This window comes from Colletes latitarsis, chromosome 4, assembly GCF_051014445.1.
Source record: "Colletes latitarsis isolate SP2378_abdomen chromosome 4, iyColLati1, whole genome shotgun sequence".
Taxonomy (NCBI): domain Eukaryota; kingdom Metazoa; phylum Arthropoda; class Insecta; order Hymenoptera; family Colletidae; genus Colletes; species Colletes latitarsis.
Window position 1 is genome coordinate 28,859,233 of NC_135137.1, and position 19,189 is coordinate 28,878,421.

At 35.1% G+C, this 19,189-nt stretch overlaps 1 protein-coding gene across 1 annotated transcript in view; it reads right to left on the reverse strand.

Moving 5' to 3' along the window:
• Positions 1–19,189, reverse strand: part of LOC143341173 (lachesin) — a 622,893-nt gene that overhangs the window by 244,161 nt on the left and 359,543 nt on the right. The window contains exons 4-5 of the mRNA XM_076763894.1: positions 12,379–12,537; positions 8,142–8,270 (exon numbers count right to left, since the gene is read on the reverse strand). Coding sequence (XP_076620009.1) covers positions 8,142–8,270; positions 12,379–12,537 — 288 coding nt within the window. The remainder of the gene's footprint in view (positions 1–8,141; positions 8,271–12,378; positions 12,538–19,189) is intronic.

Here is a 19,189-nt window from a genome sequence, read left to right on the forward strand (position 1 = left end):
TGACCCCTTTCGTTCCCGTTACCCGACAATGGAACCTATCTTTTGCTCTAATTTTCAGATCGCGGCCGATTAGGACGGACCCGTCAGCTCCCGTGACGTTAATTTCCGCCGCGGTTGACGACATAATTACTTTATCGCGTTCGAACAATTAGAACAGGGTGACATCTGCTTCACTTATAGTAGAATCATTGAATACTATGATTCAAAGATACATTGATTTTCTGGTAATCGGGGCAACATATAGAATCGCTTCGATTACTTAGAGAGACATAATCAAACATCGACATTGAAAATGATACGAGCTAGGTAATGGATTCGATCGATAACGTGACGAAACTTGTCAGTTTTTTTAAAGAACATTTGTATACAGGGTGTTCGATCACCCCTGGGAAAAATTTTAATGGGAAATTCTAGATGCCAAAATAAAACGAAAATCAAGAATATCATTTTCTTGACTGAGGCGTCGTTAAAAAGTTATTAACAAAATTAAATTAAAAAATTTCAAATCATTCTGCAAAAATTATTTTTGGTTGCAGGGGTCAATTTCAATCACTTTTGGTTATTATATATACCCCCGAAATCCTACGCATTTTCGGGGGAAACATTCCTTACCGAATATCTAATGTAAGGCCAAAAATGCTTCCCTGAAATTTCATGCGAATCTTTAAAATATCATAACTTCTAAACGGATTGGACGATTTTAACGTTTCAAAAAGCAAACTACGCGTATTTTCGCGGAGAATATGTATAAATCGCAAAAATATTCGAAAAGTTGGTCCTTGACCCCGTAAAATGAGAAAAACCCCATAAAAATGGTCCGATTTTCAAACAGCCATAACTCCTACAATAGTGAATATATTTCAATGAAACTTTTTTCTGAAGTAGAGCTCATAGGTACCTACAAAAAAGTCATACACAACTTTTCTGTAGGGCGTCAAGTAAAATTATTAAAAATCAGAAACGAACTTTTAAGAAAAATCGACAGGGGGTAAAAGTGCCTAAATTTTTTGGTGAAATTGAAAAGTTTCAAATCATTCTAGAAAAATTATTTTCGATTGAAGGGGTCAATTACAATCATTTTTGGTCAATAAACATACCCCCGAAATCCTAACCATTTTCGAGAAAAAAATTCAGTATAGAAACGTTAATAATTTTTTAAATAATCGGCTTCACGATCTTTGTAGAAGCCAACACATTGTTACGGTTAAATATACTGATTGTGGTTCGTTTCTAGTTTAACGGTGACTGATAATTTCTTGAATACAAAAATTGATATTTATTTTAGAGCCACTCAATATTTGAATTGCATTTCGGCCTAATTTCTCTACACTCTTGGACTGGGGGAAATAAAACAGAATATTGACGAATACGATGATCCAATAGATCATCAAAGATACTATAGAATTGGAAACCATTAGTAAATGGTCGCAGTCTACTGAAAAATTGTTTGAAAATGACAGTGTCTCGCTGTTAACTCCTCTGATATCATTTTCCCAGAAACGGAACGTTTTCATTTTCTTCACAAAATTTTCAATCCTACAAAAAGGGAAACCTGGCGATCGAGTGACAATAAAACACCACTTTCATCAAGCTAAAATTCGTCAAACTTTTCGTCGAATGCATATTCAAATATACTCCCATAAACTCAGATCAACCAATTTATCACGCCCCGTAACAAAACTTCCTACTCACGAACATGTCTCTTTACGTACTTTTAAAACTCTTGATTTCGACAATCTTCCTAATTCGAATTCACTCTGCTCAAACAATTGCGATTCCACCCTTTTACTCACAAGAATACATAAGCGTTTTAATGGATTTTTTTCCAGGGATTACACGAAATAATTAAAATGTTTAATTAGTTATAAAATGCCGAACATTTATTTAGTGTTATCCCTCCAATTTAAGAAAAACATAATTACAAAATGAGCTTTGACTTCAATTCACAAAATAAGATACTCTGAATTCAACTATCCTATGCAGAGCAACAACAATATTAAAAACTAATATGTTATCACGAACATATGTCATTTCAACTCGTAAAGGATCATCCACATTGCATTATAAACAGATAACTCGCTTGGGTATTATTGAAATAAAATATTTAAAAAGAGTCATTAAAATATCACTTCATTTAACTAGAGTTTAATTTAAATAAGTATGTGCTAATTTATTTGAACAGTCGACTGATTTTTCTCTAGATTATTTCGTTATTTGACTCTCTAATGCAATAATTTCTTCTTTATTATTTCAATAAATTTGTGTTGAAATCAAATTTGTTTACATTTATCCAGTCTCGAATTACTTTAATCAAATGAAAGTTCATTAAAATAAAATAACAAGTAATCTGTTGCTTGTCAAATTATTGGCCACATTTTTTGAGTGAATTAATTCACACAAAAGCTTATTTGAAAATACTTCATTCGTATCTAAAACGAAATATAATTACTCTTATATTATTTATAAAATGAAAATTCATTATTTCAAAGTATTATTTGTTACTTTATTTCAAATAAAATATGTCCAAACCTGATTCGAAAGCACTGAAGTATCCAATATCAGATGTATATCTTTTGTGGCAAACAAACTGGATATCAAGATACACTTCACAATTCTTACACGAAACGAGCCCGAGAATTGATCCATACCTTAGTTAAGTAAATTTTATTCACAAATAAGGAATCAGAATTTCAGATTCAAACTAGCTTCTCCTGTGGTTCGCTGGTTTGAATATCGGTTTTAAAAAATCCATTAATGGATTCTAATTTACGCGTGAAACGGAATGACAACAATGCGAATTAAGTGACACAGTCGGACCGATAGATGTTCCTCGCGATAGAAAGGACTCACTATAACTGAGAGCTCCTAATTGTAGGATTCAAGAACGAGGCATTCGCCGTGACGTTTATCCACTGTTTTGATTGGTAGACGACCTCGCCAACCGAGATGCGATAAAGGAAATCATTCCACGGTTTAATGGGACTATTCTCATTGCACATCCTTACTTCAAAATCTGTTCCATCTTTAACCATGTTCAAAATTTCAATTTGAATTAAAATTTTCTTAAAATTGTTAAAAATTCTTGCAAATTATTAGACCCACAAGAATATTTTTCGTATCAATAAAAATCAATTTTTAAGAAAACGATTCTTCATTAATTGTTGGATAAAGTTTTGCATCAAATAAGAACAACGTTCTCTAATCTGATTTTTTGTGGTCAGAGTATATTAAGGGTGAAATTCGCATAAAATATTTAGCACAATACAATTTTTAGAACAATGTTTTTCGCATTGGAGTATCTATAGAGGGTGTTCGACCACCCCTGAGAAAAATTTTAATGGGAGATTCTAGAAGTCTAGAAAATATACTGTGTGGAAATGTTTCTATAACTTTTTAACGAAGCCTCAATCAATAAATTAGTATCCTTGATTTTCGTCTTATTTTGGTCTCTAGAATCTCCCATTAAAATTTTTCTCAGGGGTGATTGAACACCCTGTATATGGATTGAAAAATTAAAATGTTGTCTACAATCATAATTGACGCCAATATTGGTGAAATAAAGTTGTAAATCGTCCTCAAATTAGTGGTTTTGCTAAAGAGATTATCCACAATAGACTTCGTATTCGTTGAAAAAGACACTAAGAGGCCATCGATTCACCTCGGATCAGAGAGTAAAGGAAACGGTGCATTTGTGGTTCATTGCTTAACCGGAAGAATTTAATTCAGAGCATAAAGAAGCTTGTGCAACGATGGAATAAGTGCATTGAGAAGCAAAGGAATTGTGTTGAAAAATGATAATAATGTAACTTCTGTATATATGTTCAAATAAACTATATAACTGCATTGTGAATTATTATTCATTTACCATTTACCATAAATGTTCATCGTCCATAAATGTCCAAACAAATATCTCGTAAATGGTTGAAGGTATAAAAGTGTTTAATAGGAGAAATTTACACAGCTTTGCATGTAATTTACTTTTTTTTATTTGTGATCTTTTCGAATTATGAAAGTCAACTTAGTTTTTTTAAATGGATACATGTAATTTTTTTTATATATTTAGTCAGAAGAGATCATTTGCAGTTGAAAAAATATCTAGTTAAAAAACTGTTATTATTATTTAGCAGATAATCATCATGTTAAACATTTTTGTATCTTCAACCATTTACGAGATATTTGCTTGGACATTTATGAATAGACAATCTATATACACGCTGCTAATAAAAGAGTTTCAAATGGTGACTTTGAGAATCGAACCATATAATAAGAGCAATATATAAGATATTAGTTGTATATATATATTTGTCAAACAATATATATATTTGTTAGTTTTCGTATGTTAAGGGTTTAACGGATACGAAGCTTAGGATTTTTATTAGAGTTTCGTAGACGAACCGATGCTTGTTTAACGTCGGAAGTCACTGGAGAAAATGAAGGATCGTGGATGAACCGATGTACAGCTAGCACTAAGAGGCACCAGGATGTAATAGGTGGCCTCGTAACTTTATAGCACAATATACTTCGAGCAGGGAAAATATATCGATACGTGTTCTCTGAAACTGTCGTTACTTGCAATTTGGTTACAGAAAATGTTTTTCAACTTACTTGAACTTGTAATAAAAGTAAAATATTAAAGTATATTGAAATAGGATGACAGATACATTTGAAAACGAACATGAACCCCATGTGTCCATAATATCTCTAAATCTACTTGACCAATTGAATTAAAATTTTAGGTGCACACTCAAATCAACCCAAAATTTTTACTTTACCTTCCTTTAGACTTCCAAAATTTAAAAAAAGGACATGAAAAAAATTGATAATCAAACCTCAAAGTGTTGACATTTTTGTAATTATCGACTTTTTTCTGTTGTTCTAAAACCAGCTATAACCAAACTCATACTAATTAACAATCTTTCACGTATTTTTATTTCAAATAAACAGAAACCATGCACACCGTGAGTCGACCTTTTTTAAAAGCGACTATTAGAGTATGTAGTGTGACCAATTTTAACTTTCTTTCACATATACAGACCTAACACATATATAAATAAATTTTGTAAATTTGACTGCAAAAGGTATTATACTTTATTTGAAAAAAATTTCTCAAAAAAGTTAAAATTATACACATTTGACACTAGAATACCCCTCTTAAATGTTTATCAATTTTCAATTAGGACAACCTAACATCTATTTATATTGTAGTAAATGGTGTATTTACACATGTTTGAGACCCATAAAATGTTTCATTGATACTTTGGTTTTCCCTTTGAAAATTAATTAAAATTGTAATTTCGTATCTGATCTTTTTTTATTATTCAGTAATTTTTTTTTATCGTATACGATATTTCACAATAATTTTATTGTACTTGATCGTAAACTAATATTCCAATTCATTCTCATTGGCCAATTGAAAATTAATTAAAATTATAATTTCGTATCTGATCTTCTTTTATTATTCAGTAATTTTTTTTTATCGAATACGATATTTCACAATAATTTTATTGTACTTGATCGTAAACTAGTATTCCAATTCATTCTCATTGGCCAATTGAAAATTAGTTAAAATTATAATTTCGTATCTGATCTTTTTTTTGTCGAATACGATCACATCATATCCTCTTTCTAAATACGAAAACGATCCCTCCTCTAATTGATGCTTGGACCACGCAGCAGAAAACGTACGAGAAACGTTTGATTGGAGCCAGCTACAGTAATAGCCGAGCATTACTCGTGTTGGGGGTGGAAAAAGAGGAGCGTCGAACGGGGGTGACGATCGCGCGTCACACGGAAGCCGCGACGGAGGAAAGCCACGCGCTCGGTATTTAGGAGAAGCAGTAACGTAACAATAGGCAAGTACACGGGCTGGAAACGGTAATGGTGTGTCGTGGCTCGGCCGAGCTTACTTTTATGTCCCGTCGGGGCAGCTCTTCACCCTCCGCGCCGTACGCTTTCACTCTTTCGCTCGACTCACGCGCCATTTCTCCGCTCCTCTCTGACTCTCGTGCTCCACACTTATCCTCCCCGTCCCTGTCTCCTTTCATCGGGAAGAGCCAAAGTGCAAGTAGCAAAGACTCGCTTTGTTGTTGGACACCTTTCTCTATTATTAAATGTTCTTCTGCCACCCCCTCCTGACGCGACGAGCTCCCGCCTCGAGGATCCTCGGCGCGCGCGATATCGCGACTCGCCTCGCGTTTCCCACTCGCGCGCTTCAAACGCAAGGAAACGCGTTCGAAACGATTTTTTCGAATCAAATAATATTGAATTAATCGGAATTATTTCGAGTGGCGAATATATCATTCGATTCGAAATACATTAAGGGGCCTTTCTACTTTGTGGGATTAAAAAAATTGAATTTTATTTTGCGTTTTCTTTTAGTATGTAGTCTCGAAAATATATCTACTAAATATTAAATTGAAATTCGGAAACTAACGAAGTTATTTGTGTACCTTTATTAATTCTTTTTGATATTTGATTAAAATAACACTTTTCGTGATATTTTTCAGTAATATTTTGTCGCGTCATATTTTTTCTGATATTTTTACGTGTAACATTGCTGCTTGGCGATATTTGTCGTGCAATCATGGACGTATACAATGCTAGGGAAACGTTTGTCGGTGATTTCAACGTGTCGATAAATAAATAGTGTCGACGAAAGTCAGTGTCACTGGAATAATATCGATGAAAATATTGTTGGCGATGTATTTGCCAGTAATTTCAAGGTAATCCGAATTAACGAAGGCATATTCGCGATATAACTGAAGCAGTGTATGTTACGTACGCGCGCGCGTATCCGTAGCAACTTTTAATTAGCAAGCAAATGCGTGTATAGAGCCTGCAACTTTTAATAACGCGTAAATATGAAATGAACTGCGATCTCTGGCAAGAAGTATTTGATGAAACTAATTAACATTATTGCACCGCAAGTTATTTACACGTGTAAAGACACGAAAGGCGGAACACGCGTGAAGGAAATAGAAGAGATGAGTTAATTTTTACAGAACGAAATATTAACGTGGAAATAAATATTTTCCCTTAGTTGCTATATCTAGGGACATTCGTTATGTAAAGATATTTTACGGTTGAAATCTAATGAACATGTGGGATATAAATGTTGGATAGATGCTTATACGTGTTAGAATTTTAATACGATAACTTGGAGCCATAACAAAATAGTGAAATATTAATTTTCTATATGGAATATGAGTTAGCACGTTTGTGAATTTTACTATCAAATAAATGATCATAATAACTCCTTTGTACCTTAAAATTAGAAAATTATAATAAATTAGGGAACACAGTGATTCAAAACTATATATAAAACTAAAGTCAAGCATAAAATAATTACTTTGATCATCAAAATTAGATATAAAAATAGAAAATAACACATCCCTGTTTATGAGCTTGTAAAAACATATAAACAAAGATTTTCATGGTTCGAAATATATTCTTTTACTACTCCTTATATTTTCAATATAGAAAAAATGCAATTTTGTAGATGCATACAAACTCCGTATATAAATTTGATCGAAAACGGGAAACGTTGGTTGGTAAAATGGAATAACCTAAAAACATTCTGTGGACAGTGGACGCGTAATTGAAAGCTACCGAATGTTTTAAATATTGCTTCGTTTATTTGTTCGGTATTTTTCAAATAAACGAAAATATTTGTTGAAATATTGAAATAAAATGTTACATGGAATGTAAATAATTAGTGCTGTAGTAATGTCAATTAGTTTCATTTAAAACTTCTCACTACGAATTGGAAATTTCAATTTTTCCATTTAACGTCAATTTCCTGCTAAATAGAACGTCGAGATTTAGCTGGCCTTTAATTTTATTCGACAAAATGAATCGCGCACTAATTGGTTTGCTTGTTAACAAATAACTGGAATTACGTACTTAATGAACCAAATAATTAAATACATTCGTATGATTCTAGATACGTAAATTATAATAAAACATCATACTGTAAAATGTATGAATGGACATATCGGAATAATTCACTGCAATCTATCTTATTCGCAACAAAATATACTTGCTCAAGGTCATGAAATAAGTCTTTAATTAGAAATAATTAAATAAGTCTTTCGTTTCGGTTTTCGTTGAGAGAATAATATAGCAGCGAAAGATTTACTTACAATCGACGGAAACTTTGATCTGCTTGCTCACAGTCGGAGGCACGCCATTGGACGCGATGCATAAATAAATACCCATATCTAGTCTCGAGATGCGCGTAATCTCCAACGTTTCACCTTTCCACTCTGGCACTGTAACAAAAAAACATAACTATTCTTAAAATACCACGAGACGACAGATAAATTGACGAATCAACAATAAATACACACGCCATAATTCGATCTTTATTTTACGTTCCTCGATCGTTCTATTCCCCATTTTAAAATGACCCAAAATACTTCTCGCGTAATTTGTAAAGTGGGTCGCGCGACCGATTCTCAGTTGAAATTGAATTTTTAATTTCCTCCCGAGAACGTTCTTCATCCACGCATCAATTTTAGCACGCTTAACTCTCGAAGACTCGGCTCTGAACCGGCCCTTATTTATCTGCGCAAATTAGTGCACGCCGTGACCCATTAACGCGCGCGAGAAAAACAACCAACTTGAACGACTCGTTTTTCGAATTCCGCGGCCAAGATAATTACGGGAGCTGGAAAATTTTCCATCCGGTTGTCGTTAACGACATCGAACGTATGCATGCACGCGCGCGTTCCCCGGATCCCTCGAAATGCGTGCCACGTTAATGAGGAACACTTTCTTTCGTCCTTTTTTTCTTTTTTTTAAATTTCTTCTTTTCTCGACGCACCGTGGTCCGCGATTTTTTCTCCCATCGGCAACCCTTCAGCGTTCCCTCTGACAGCGGTAACACAGTTTTCGAGACACCGCGCGTTTGATCTTCGGACAGAAGCCAGACCGAATATCATTATTTTTAATTGCCGCGGTCGTGTGCTCGCCGAATCTATCGAAATCCGGTCACGGATCGACGTCACTCGTGTTTTAAGGCACGCCACCAAAGACGTACTCCGATTCTCGTCGGCTGAGAAAAGCGAAGCCGCGTCCTTTGATTCCCGCGGTGTAATTAGAACGTTTTGGGACAGGTACGACCGGTCTGTTTGCGAGAGACACTTAACGCGCGAGGTACTCGTCAAAAGTACGGAAATAAATGCAAACGTTATAGAAACGCGCCAACGTAACGTCAATCCTGACGATTTTTGAATTTGGAGAAACGTTTCCCCGGGATGAACGCGACAAATAAAATATTCAGCGCTGAAAAATAATTACGAGCCAGTCTTTTCGAACGTTTCTTTTGACGTTCTCCACAGATTCATTTTCGTTCTGATGAATTAAAGTTTTTCTCTATTATTATTTTTATTTTTATTGAAAGTTTATAGTCGCATCGACTGCAAGGTTATTAGCGACTGTACTAAGAATTGCGGGATGTTAGGGGTAGGTGATTGGGTGCTGTGTTATCAAGAGAGTCTTCATAGTTTGTCTAGTAATCCGATATTGGTATGATGACGATGCAAGTAGTTCCGTGAGGTTATAGCCGTAATGTTCAGTTTTCTCCTTGTTTGCTCATATTTTCTGCATTCGATGATGATATGGTCGATGGTTAGGTGTAGGTTGCATATTCCGCAACTGAAAGAACTGTCTGTAAGAGTAAGAGCCGAGAGAAGTGCGTATGCTTCAACTGTGTGTACACTGTTGATGGGGTTTAAGCCGTATTTAGCTGTTTTATTTTGCATGCCCAGCTTGTCCTTCGACCCATCGGTATAGACGTGGGTCAAGTTGGTGTAAACTTCGCACAGGGTGGAGAATAGTTCCTTCCGCTCGTTTACGTTTAGCTCGTCCTTTTTGTTCTTTGTGAGTGATAAGTCGATGGTAGGTATGCTCAATGTCCAGAGAGGTATTTTATGAGGTCTATTTTTTTTTCATGACCAGTAGCTTGAATTGAAGTTCGTCGAGGTATATTTTAATTCTGTGGTGCAGGGGAAAGTTGTGCAGTTGGTAGTTTGTATATCGTTTATTCCTTGGAAAGCAGTCTCCGTAGATAATTGGGTTGGTGGATATGGCGGTCCTTACGGCATATTTTAGGCTTAACAGTCTTCTTCTATGCCTCAGAGACGTTTCGCCGGCTTCAATTAAAATACTTCCAATAGCGCTGGTATGGAATGCGCCTGTTGTTAGTCTTAACCCGATGTTGTGGACTGTTTCTAGTTTTCTGAGAGTGTCTGATTTGGCGTAGTTGTATATTACAGACGCGTAGTATATTTTGGATCGAACAATTGCTTGATAGGCCTGTGAGAGTACGGTTTTGTCCGCTTCCCAGTTGCTATATGCTAGGGCTTTTATTAATTTCATCCTTTCTTTACTGCTGTTTATGAGATTGTGTACATGGTTACTCCAAGTAAGTTTTGAGTCAAAGTGTACTCCGAGGATTTTAGTACAGATAACAAATTGAAGCTGATTTCTGCCAATTTTTAAGACCGACGCAAGGTTTTGTCGACGTTTAGAAAATACAATGCATTCAGTTTTCGCATTTCTCTATTTTTACTCGTGAAGTTATCTATGGATAGTACTAATTCAAACGTATCAAATAATTTTTAATAATAATGTAGGACCTGTTTTGCTTGTTAGACGATTAACAAGTCTGTCTTGGGTATCAAAATGTCAAGATCTGTGCCTTGAGTAATCAATTGCTCGAGTTATTGGAAGAAATTCCATTAGATACTGTACGTCGTATGTGGTTTATGAATGCTGGTGCGCATCCATATTTCAACCGAGCAGTCAGACTGTCCTAGAACGAACGATCGTCTGACAAATAAATAGGTCATGGAGGATCTATGCCTGGTTAGCTCGTTCCTCGGATTTAAATCTGCTGAATTTGTGTTTTTCGACCGCTTTAAAAACATTTGTTTATGAAAGGTTTGATACTGGGTTTCAGGTATTTCTTCATGAATTTCTTCAGATTGAAAAACACTAATCCACGGCGTATCTATACATATTTGTATTCTATTCGAAGCTAATTTGAGCACTTCCTGCGAGAGTTAAGTACCATTACTGTAAGATAAAAATAAATATGGCTCGAAAACAAGATTAAATAAGTCACATGTTTACCTGCTCTTCTGAAAATAAAATATTTTGTATACACGGTAGGTCATCGCTAAACCGCGGATATTTATGCAATTGAAGGAAATTTAAATTTTCAAAAACCTATAGAATGCACTTAAATGCAAAACTATAGAAAATATTTCAAGTAAGATACGAATTATTATATTTGGGGGTCGCGACAATCCTCTATAAAGCTTCCATTTCATTAATTCTATTAATAAAAATATGAATTTGCATAAAGGTCCGCAATCTAGTCATTACGTATTATCATCTAGATGTACTTCATTATTATTACGCATAGTGATAAATGTTTCTGATGAAGTTGAATGATTTTGAGAGAGGTACATTTTTATGATAATAGTTTTCTTACAGATAGATGTGTAGAGGATATATGAAGATTATTAGCGATTTTTTAAATGGAACCAAATAATATTTTTTATTGCATCGGTCTATTGATATTCTTGATATTCTTTACAGAAAAGTATTAACTTACTTATATTAAAAAATCATTAGTTTAGGAGGTATTTTAATTTTACTGTTAGAAAATCGTGATTCCTTTGTCGATGTTGCAATGATTTTATTTACAGAAAGAATAACAAATTTGCGAATCGATAGATTAATAATTCACTCACGTTCTACAATGTACATATCTGGTGTTATTTCATTATACTTAGTGGCAATACGTTCTCTCATATTGGCCATTGACAAATGTTTACATTTAATAATGCCATTGAATAAAATAAAGCTACCATTAAATAAGAGAGCAAGTGTTATCGATGCTGAAATGTGTATTTACTAATAGCATTTAAATTATAATATCTCTTAAACCAATGGTTTTATAACGTAAACGAGTTAACACTCTTTTCAAAGAATACCAAGATGCATCGACTGATGCAATAAAAAATATATGATTTCGTTTAAAAAAAATGTTAATGACGTAAATTTAGATGTCAATATGTGGTGACCCAGTGTAATATAAAAGGGTAAAATATATTTCTACTTTTTAACTGTACCACTGATACAATTAACTTTTCAGATAATAAATAATACTGTGAACAGTAGGAATTTAATTTTTGAAATTTGAAGATGCGAGTTGAACTGGATGCTACAGTCTGTGCAATCGTAGAAATTGTCAGATTAACGATTATCGGTTAAACAGCGTTTGCTATTGAATAAATCCAGTGTGTAATAACAAGGTGCATCGAGTGAGAAATTCGAGAAAATAGGAAAAATACGAAGAGTACTTACCCGATAGCGTTTTATTAATTGTAATTTTCGATCCGTCGTCTCTCTTCCAGCTGATATTTGGTTTCGGACTTCCGGACGCTTTGCACGTCAAGCTGACGTTGGAATTTTCCCGCACAATGGCGTCCGACGAAGTTTGGAAGTCTTCTATATTCGGAGGCACTGCGAACAAAAACATGTTTGTCTATAATGTTTGCATTAGGGCACTAATGAGAACAAAATGGAATCTAATTATATCGGTCTATCTCACTGAAAACGTACTAGATCTCTGTCAGTCGAATACTTTATATTACAGTATGCATAATAAAAACATTAAATGATGATAAAAATAATAAATAAATTCCCCACTGTGTGTGCATTGGATTGTCTAATAAGTATTGTTTCTGTTTCATGGACAATTGGAGTAAGATAAAATTCAATGCTAACTTCGTACTCGCACCATTGTAAAACCTACGACTTTTATTTTATTGTGTTTAAATATTTCTTACTTAAATTTTGAATTATAAAGTACCAAGTTGATAAGCACGAACATTTCTGATGTTTACTGTCATACGAGATCGATCGAAGTTCTACAGCGTTCCTAGTTGCTTGAAATATTCGTTCCATTCATGGAGAAGATTTCACAGAGAACAGCTCGATCATATTTTGCACATTTCGAAAACGACAATTATGATATCTCCGTTCAGAACGACCATATGCATTTGACGAAGATTATTTGGAATTTTATTATTAAAAAAATGAACTTATTCGATAATATAATACGCGTGACAAGTCAAGTGATAATTCCCATACACGATTTACTTAACGAAATCAACTCTGTTTATGTTCACTGTGTAATACTCGTGCAGATATTGGTCTCAAACAGATCAAAATAGCTACTTTAGAATTGAATGTAATGCCAGTACCTAAGCTTCTGCGCCTATAATCCTAAGAGCATGATTATGACCTCCCCTGATTCCCTAAGGGTATCACTGTCAGAGGATTTTGAACTTGGAATAATCAGACCTGTCATAATCATCAGAGTCATAAAGGAATCGATTTAAGAGATACGCCTCTAGTCAACTTAACAATGTTTCCTCTTGGTTCACTTTTGCTGTTGATCTCTACTATAAAAAAACTACTCCAAGAATGTGATTCGTTTACTATAGAAGTGAGTAATATTCTAGAGTTATACGTTCAGAAGCATCCAAAAGAATTTAAATGCTCCTCTATCAGAGGACTTTTGAATTCCAAATATTGAAAAATTCATTGCAAAGAAGTGTTCTCTTAGATCAGAGAACGGACATTTGATAGCGTTCGGAATTATCTGAGTAATCCATCCGCTATTAGCAGTGGGTCTTGAACTCGGAATAACGGGTCCTCTTATCGTTATCAAAGTTAGAAAGGATCGATTTCAGACGATCCGCCAGACTCTAATTAGCTTTAACAAGTTTCTCGTGAGTCGACTCAAAATCAAGACCACTGAATCAACCAGCCACTTTTCACTTTCATCTTGATCATCCGAACTTCCTTTTTTCTTGGGTTACATTTGCCCTCAAATATTCACCGTTACTGTACTGATCATCTCTGTTACGTCCTACGAATCGAGTCAAGACAAACAAAACTTTGCGTGCCAGCTACAAGAAGATCCAGCTATTGGTTGCTGAACGAAAACTTCTTATCTTCTTATCTTGTAATATGTTCAAGTCGTTTTACACTATGTTCGTCTGTTTTCGGAGCAATGCAAGCATCTCGATTAAAATTACCAGACGATCTCATCGCCATTTTCTGCCCTATTTATTGGGTGTACAACTTTGCTCCCATCGTTTTTCCCCGAAATCTCTCACCTTCAACTCGTATTGAACCACCCTCGTATGTTGACAGATGTCCAAGTTAATTGAATGACATTTATGATCTATTTACTTCGACCACCACTCACCGCTAAAGCTAGCTATTGGAAAACGGCGGGAGCAAGGTTGTACACCTAATACCTGAAAACTGATCAACGAGCCATCCGAGCAACCTATTCGCCAGCACTCGAAGCACGCCAACGACGGTTCCAATCGTGCAAAAGAGCGTCAGTCGGACCCGACAGCGGTCACAATAATAAAATTTGCATGACACAGGACTGGCCTCGAGTGGACCTCGGTCGAGAACGCTTCAAGAAACGGACCAACCCCTGAAGGGCGGGAGCAGACCGTCGGCCTGAATGCATTCTTTCACATGCAAATCGAATTCAAACTTAAAGGCGGAAGAAAAAAAGGAAGGAGCTCGGTTCGACGAGGTCGCAAAGGGGTTGACGATGATAGTCCCAGAGACGGTGGGGAATCCAGTTACAAGCGCGGAAACGTTCGAAAGCGGTCTTCGAGGGTGGCAGAAGCATCTAGAAGGGCAAAGGAAACGAGAACTGCGGACAGATAAGGCGAGGGGGGAGGAAATCCCCGTTAAAAAGTCGTAATCACTGGCGATAAGAGGCCTTTTCCGCAGAGAAAGAAATGTCTTCGTCGAGAGCATCGTTGCCTCGGGCGTCCAGGGGGATGGAATCCTTCAGAGGGAAACTTTTGACTCATTTTTGTGTACGGAACGCGGGATTTACTTTCGTTCGTAAAATTTTTATTTTACGTTCCTTTTAGAGAAACTCATCGGCTTTTGAATTTGGTTAATTCATAAATTCGTGTTACGGTCCTCCATACGAGATCCTACACGGTTTACGACTTATTTTCATTAACCATTTATAGAAGTACAGTGTAGAAGTAGTAGTGTTCCTATTTAAAATGTGTTCTGTTCAAAATTATATCTTATATATTATACTTAAGTCATATATTTTCAATTATGTATATGAGCAATATTGTTGTATTTGATATTTTATTATTTCTGAAGAAAGTCTGAAGATTTTGAAGAAATATAATTAAATGCAAACAAGTTATAATCAAAATTCTATCAACGTTCTATCAACGAGATCCCTATACCATCGCAGAAAGAGCTAATAACAAAATCGTTCGACTGATTTATTGGTTAGAAAGAATGAGATTGGTTTGCATCTTGACTTTATTTACCCCCTTATAATTTTGGCAGAACTGATTGTACTGAATTTGCACTGAAATGCAAACTCTTATTTCGGAAGTGACGCACGACCTTCCAATGCCAAAAGGTTTCCCATCCCTGGTTTAAGCACTAGTTTCACAGGGATAATGAGGACTATCTGTTTCACCCTCGACTACCCTCCCATCCTTCGATAATCACTAAACCGGATGAGCGGTGGGATTACACGCGAAATCCCGTGTTCCCGTAATAACCGATCAAAAATCGCGGCCTTCATTGTACCTAATGCTCATTACGAAAGATACGAGGCGGTTTGTCGAAAGTGAATGTGATAACGTGAAATCGATATCGCGGTTACGGGACCACCGCGAGTAATTCAAACGACGTTAGCGTGAGTGACCGTAACGAAACCTCAAGCAAATCCAATTTCGAAACGAGTAGTTGGCTGGATGTCACCGGACTAGGCCTCCAAACATACTGATTTTTCTCTCTAGCAAATGGATTAATTATGTAATTTTGACGTACAAAGTAATTACGTGATTATTTAATTTCTATGTTGTAATAATAATTTGTTTTCTGCATTCTTTATAAAACTTACTTTGCAGCTTGTAAGAATAGATCGCTGGTACATTTTGATACAAAAATTAATATCAGAAAAAATATTTTAAAGTATGTTAAACAGCATTCTTTGTGCATTGCAAGAATTAAAATATTTCATTCATAAAGGTATTACATTATGTTAGTATTTTTTACAGTTCACAGAAATCTGAATATTATCACCTTTTACTTTATCTGTACTTTTACATTGCAGGATATGAATTTCCACGACGCGGAAATGATCTGATTAAAGCCAGATCGAAGGACGAAGAATGGATTTAATAAGTAGAATACGCTCTTGTAAACCCATAAACGTTATGAATTATTAATTATTAATAACACGGGGTGCATTCACAATTCAATAAATCTCACCCTACGAAACATTAATATTTATTTCGCTGAAGGTTTTACACACGCGATGCGTGCTGACGAATAAACGCAGGCCAATTAACAATTATCCAGTTGATTTATTAAGGGTGCACAGTTTTCGTTTAAAACGCAGTCAACGCGGCGAAAAATAAATTTCACAGATAATACCGATTTCGCGACGAGCGTACGTTCTACCCTTAATTCATCGCTGTATCTCAACCGTGAGTCAAAAGTCTGTATTTTTGCGGACGCAAAAATTAACAAGTTTGAAAACAAATCTCTCGATACAATGAATTCGATGACAGAAAAATCCTGATAGTTTATTTTTAAAACTAAAATTTTGTTCTTAATATGTGTGAAAATTTATTTTAAACGACTCCATAATACTTTTTCGTACATTTTTCGAATTTTCTGACCGATCACGTTTGTTTATTGAATATATACAGGGTGTTCGGCCACACCTGAGAAAAATTTTAATGGGAGATTCTAGGGGCCAAAATAAGACAAAAATCAAGAATATTAATTTGTTGATGGAGACCTCGTTAAACAGTTAGTAACGTTTAAAGTTCCACCAGTACTGAATTTTTTTCTTGAAAGTGGGTAGGATTTTGGGGGTAGGTCTCTTCACCAAAAATTATTGCAATTGACCCCCGCAACCGAAAATAATTTTTTTAGAACAATTTGAAACTTTTCAATTTCGCCGAATTTCAGGGGAACATATCAATGTATGGTCAGACATTGTAATTTCGGTAAAGAATTTTTTCCTCGTAAGTGCGTACGATTTCGAGGGTATGTCTATTGATAAAAAATGATTGTAATTGACCCCCGCAACCGAAAATAATTTTTTCAGAACGATTTGAAATTTTTTAATTTTGTCGAAAAATTTCACACCTACTCGAATTTTTTTCTCGAAAGTGGGTAGGAATTCGGGGGTATGTGTATTGACCAAAAATGATTGCAATTGACCCATGCAGCCAAAAATATATTTTTTAGAACGATTTGAAATTTTTTTTTTTCGTCGAAAAATTTCAGCACCATACCCCCTTGTCGATTTTTCTTAAAAATTCGTTTTCCATTTTTAGTAATTTTGTTTGACGCCCTACAGAAAAGTTGTCTAATACTTTTTTGTAGGCACCCATGAGCTCTACTTCAGAAAAAAGTTTCATTGAAATATATTCACAATTATAGGAATTATGGCTGTTTGAAAATTGGACCATTTTTATGGGGTTTTTCTCATTTTGCGGGGTCACGCACCAACTTTTCGAATATTTTTGCGATTTGTACATATTCTCCATTAAAATATGCGTAGTTTGCTTTTTTAAACATTAAAATCGTCCAATCCGTTCAGGAGTTATGACGTTTTAAAGATACGCACGAAATTTCAGGGAACGATTTCTGGCCTGAAATTAGATTTTCGGTAAGGAATTTTTTTCTCGAAAATGCGTAGGATTTCGTGGATATGTGTAATGACCAAAAATGATTGTAATCGATTCTTGCAACCGAAAATAATTTTTTAAAACGATTTGAAAAATTTTGTTTCGCCGAAAAATTTCAACACCTACCAGATTTTTTTTCTCGAAAGTGGGTAGTATTTCAGAGATATGTCTATTCACCAAAAATGCTTATAATTGACCCGTGCAACCAAAAATAATTTTTCCAGAACTATTTGAAATGTTTTAATATAATTTGTTAATAACTATTTAATAAAGCGTCAAGTATTGTCGCTTTGCCCTGAATGGGCCCTGGGATTCCTGTACCCTGCACGAAGGCTGGGCATACTCCCGGTACCAAGCGGTTTTTCTATCTTAATAAAGCGTCAGTCAAGAAGTTGATATTCTTGATTTTCGTCTTATTTTAGCCCCTAGAATCTCCCATTAAAATTTTTTCCAGTGTTGGCCGAGCACGCTGTATAATTAATCGTCTAAAACTTAGACATTTTCTTTTAATTTTTACAAATCCAAACTACTCAACAAGTCAATAACATATCGCATTTGAATAGAAAATGAGGTTTCAAGAAGTAGGAAATGAACATGTATTTTTCCCGCTAATAATGTAATTGTGAGATCTATACAGGGTATTCGGCCACCCCTGGGAAAAATTTTAATGGAAGGGTTGTAGAGGCCAAAATAAGACGAAGATGAAGGATACCAATTTGTTGATTGAGACTTCGTTAAAAAGTTATTAACGTTTAAAGTTTCGCCTATAGAACGGCAACCTACGAACAGCTACGTGCGCGTGATAGTGGTTCTCACTCAGCATGAGAGACTACTCACTGACGTATCGACAGCTTTACAGTTTTCTGAGTGAGAGTCACTATCACGCGTATGCAGCTGTTCTCAAGTTGCCGTTCTACAGGCGGAACTTTAAACGTTAATAACTTTATAACGAAGCCTCAATCAACAAATTAGTATTCTTGATTTTCATCTTATTTTGGCCTCTAAAATCTCCCATTAAAATTTTTCTCAGGGGTGGCCGAACACCCTGTATAGGGTATTCAGTAATTTTGAGTACAAAAATATATAATAAAATATATTCATTTCGAAATAATCGAGAGTTCTTGAATATTCTTTTTTCAAATTATAAAATACTTTTCGGTACATCAAACAATGAACAAGCTTTTGTTTATAAGTTTCGCTTGCATTAACGCATCGCACCACCCTGTTTTCGATCGTATCACAAAAGCAGATTAATTTAAAAATTCCGATACATAAGGAAGAAGAACCAAAAAGCGTATACCGCCTAAATTTACATAAATTACTTTTCGGGTCAGGTAGACCCCGGCCATCAATCTTACAATTTTCAGTCGAACTACTAGAAGATTAACAAC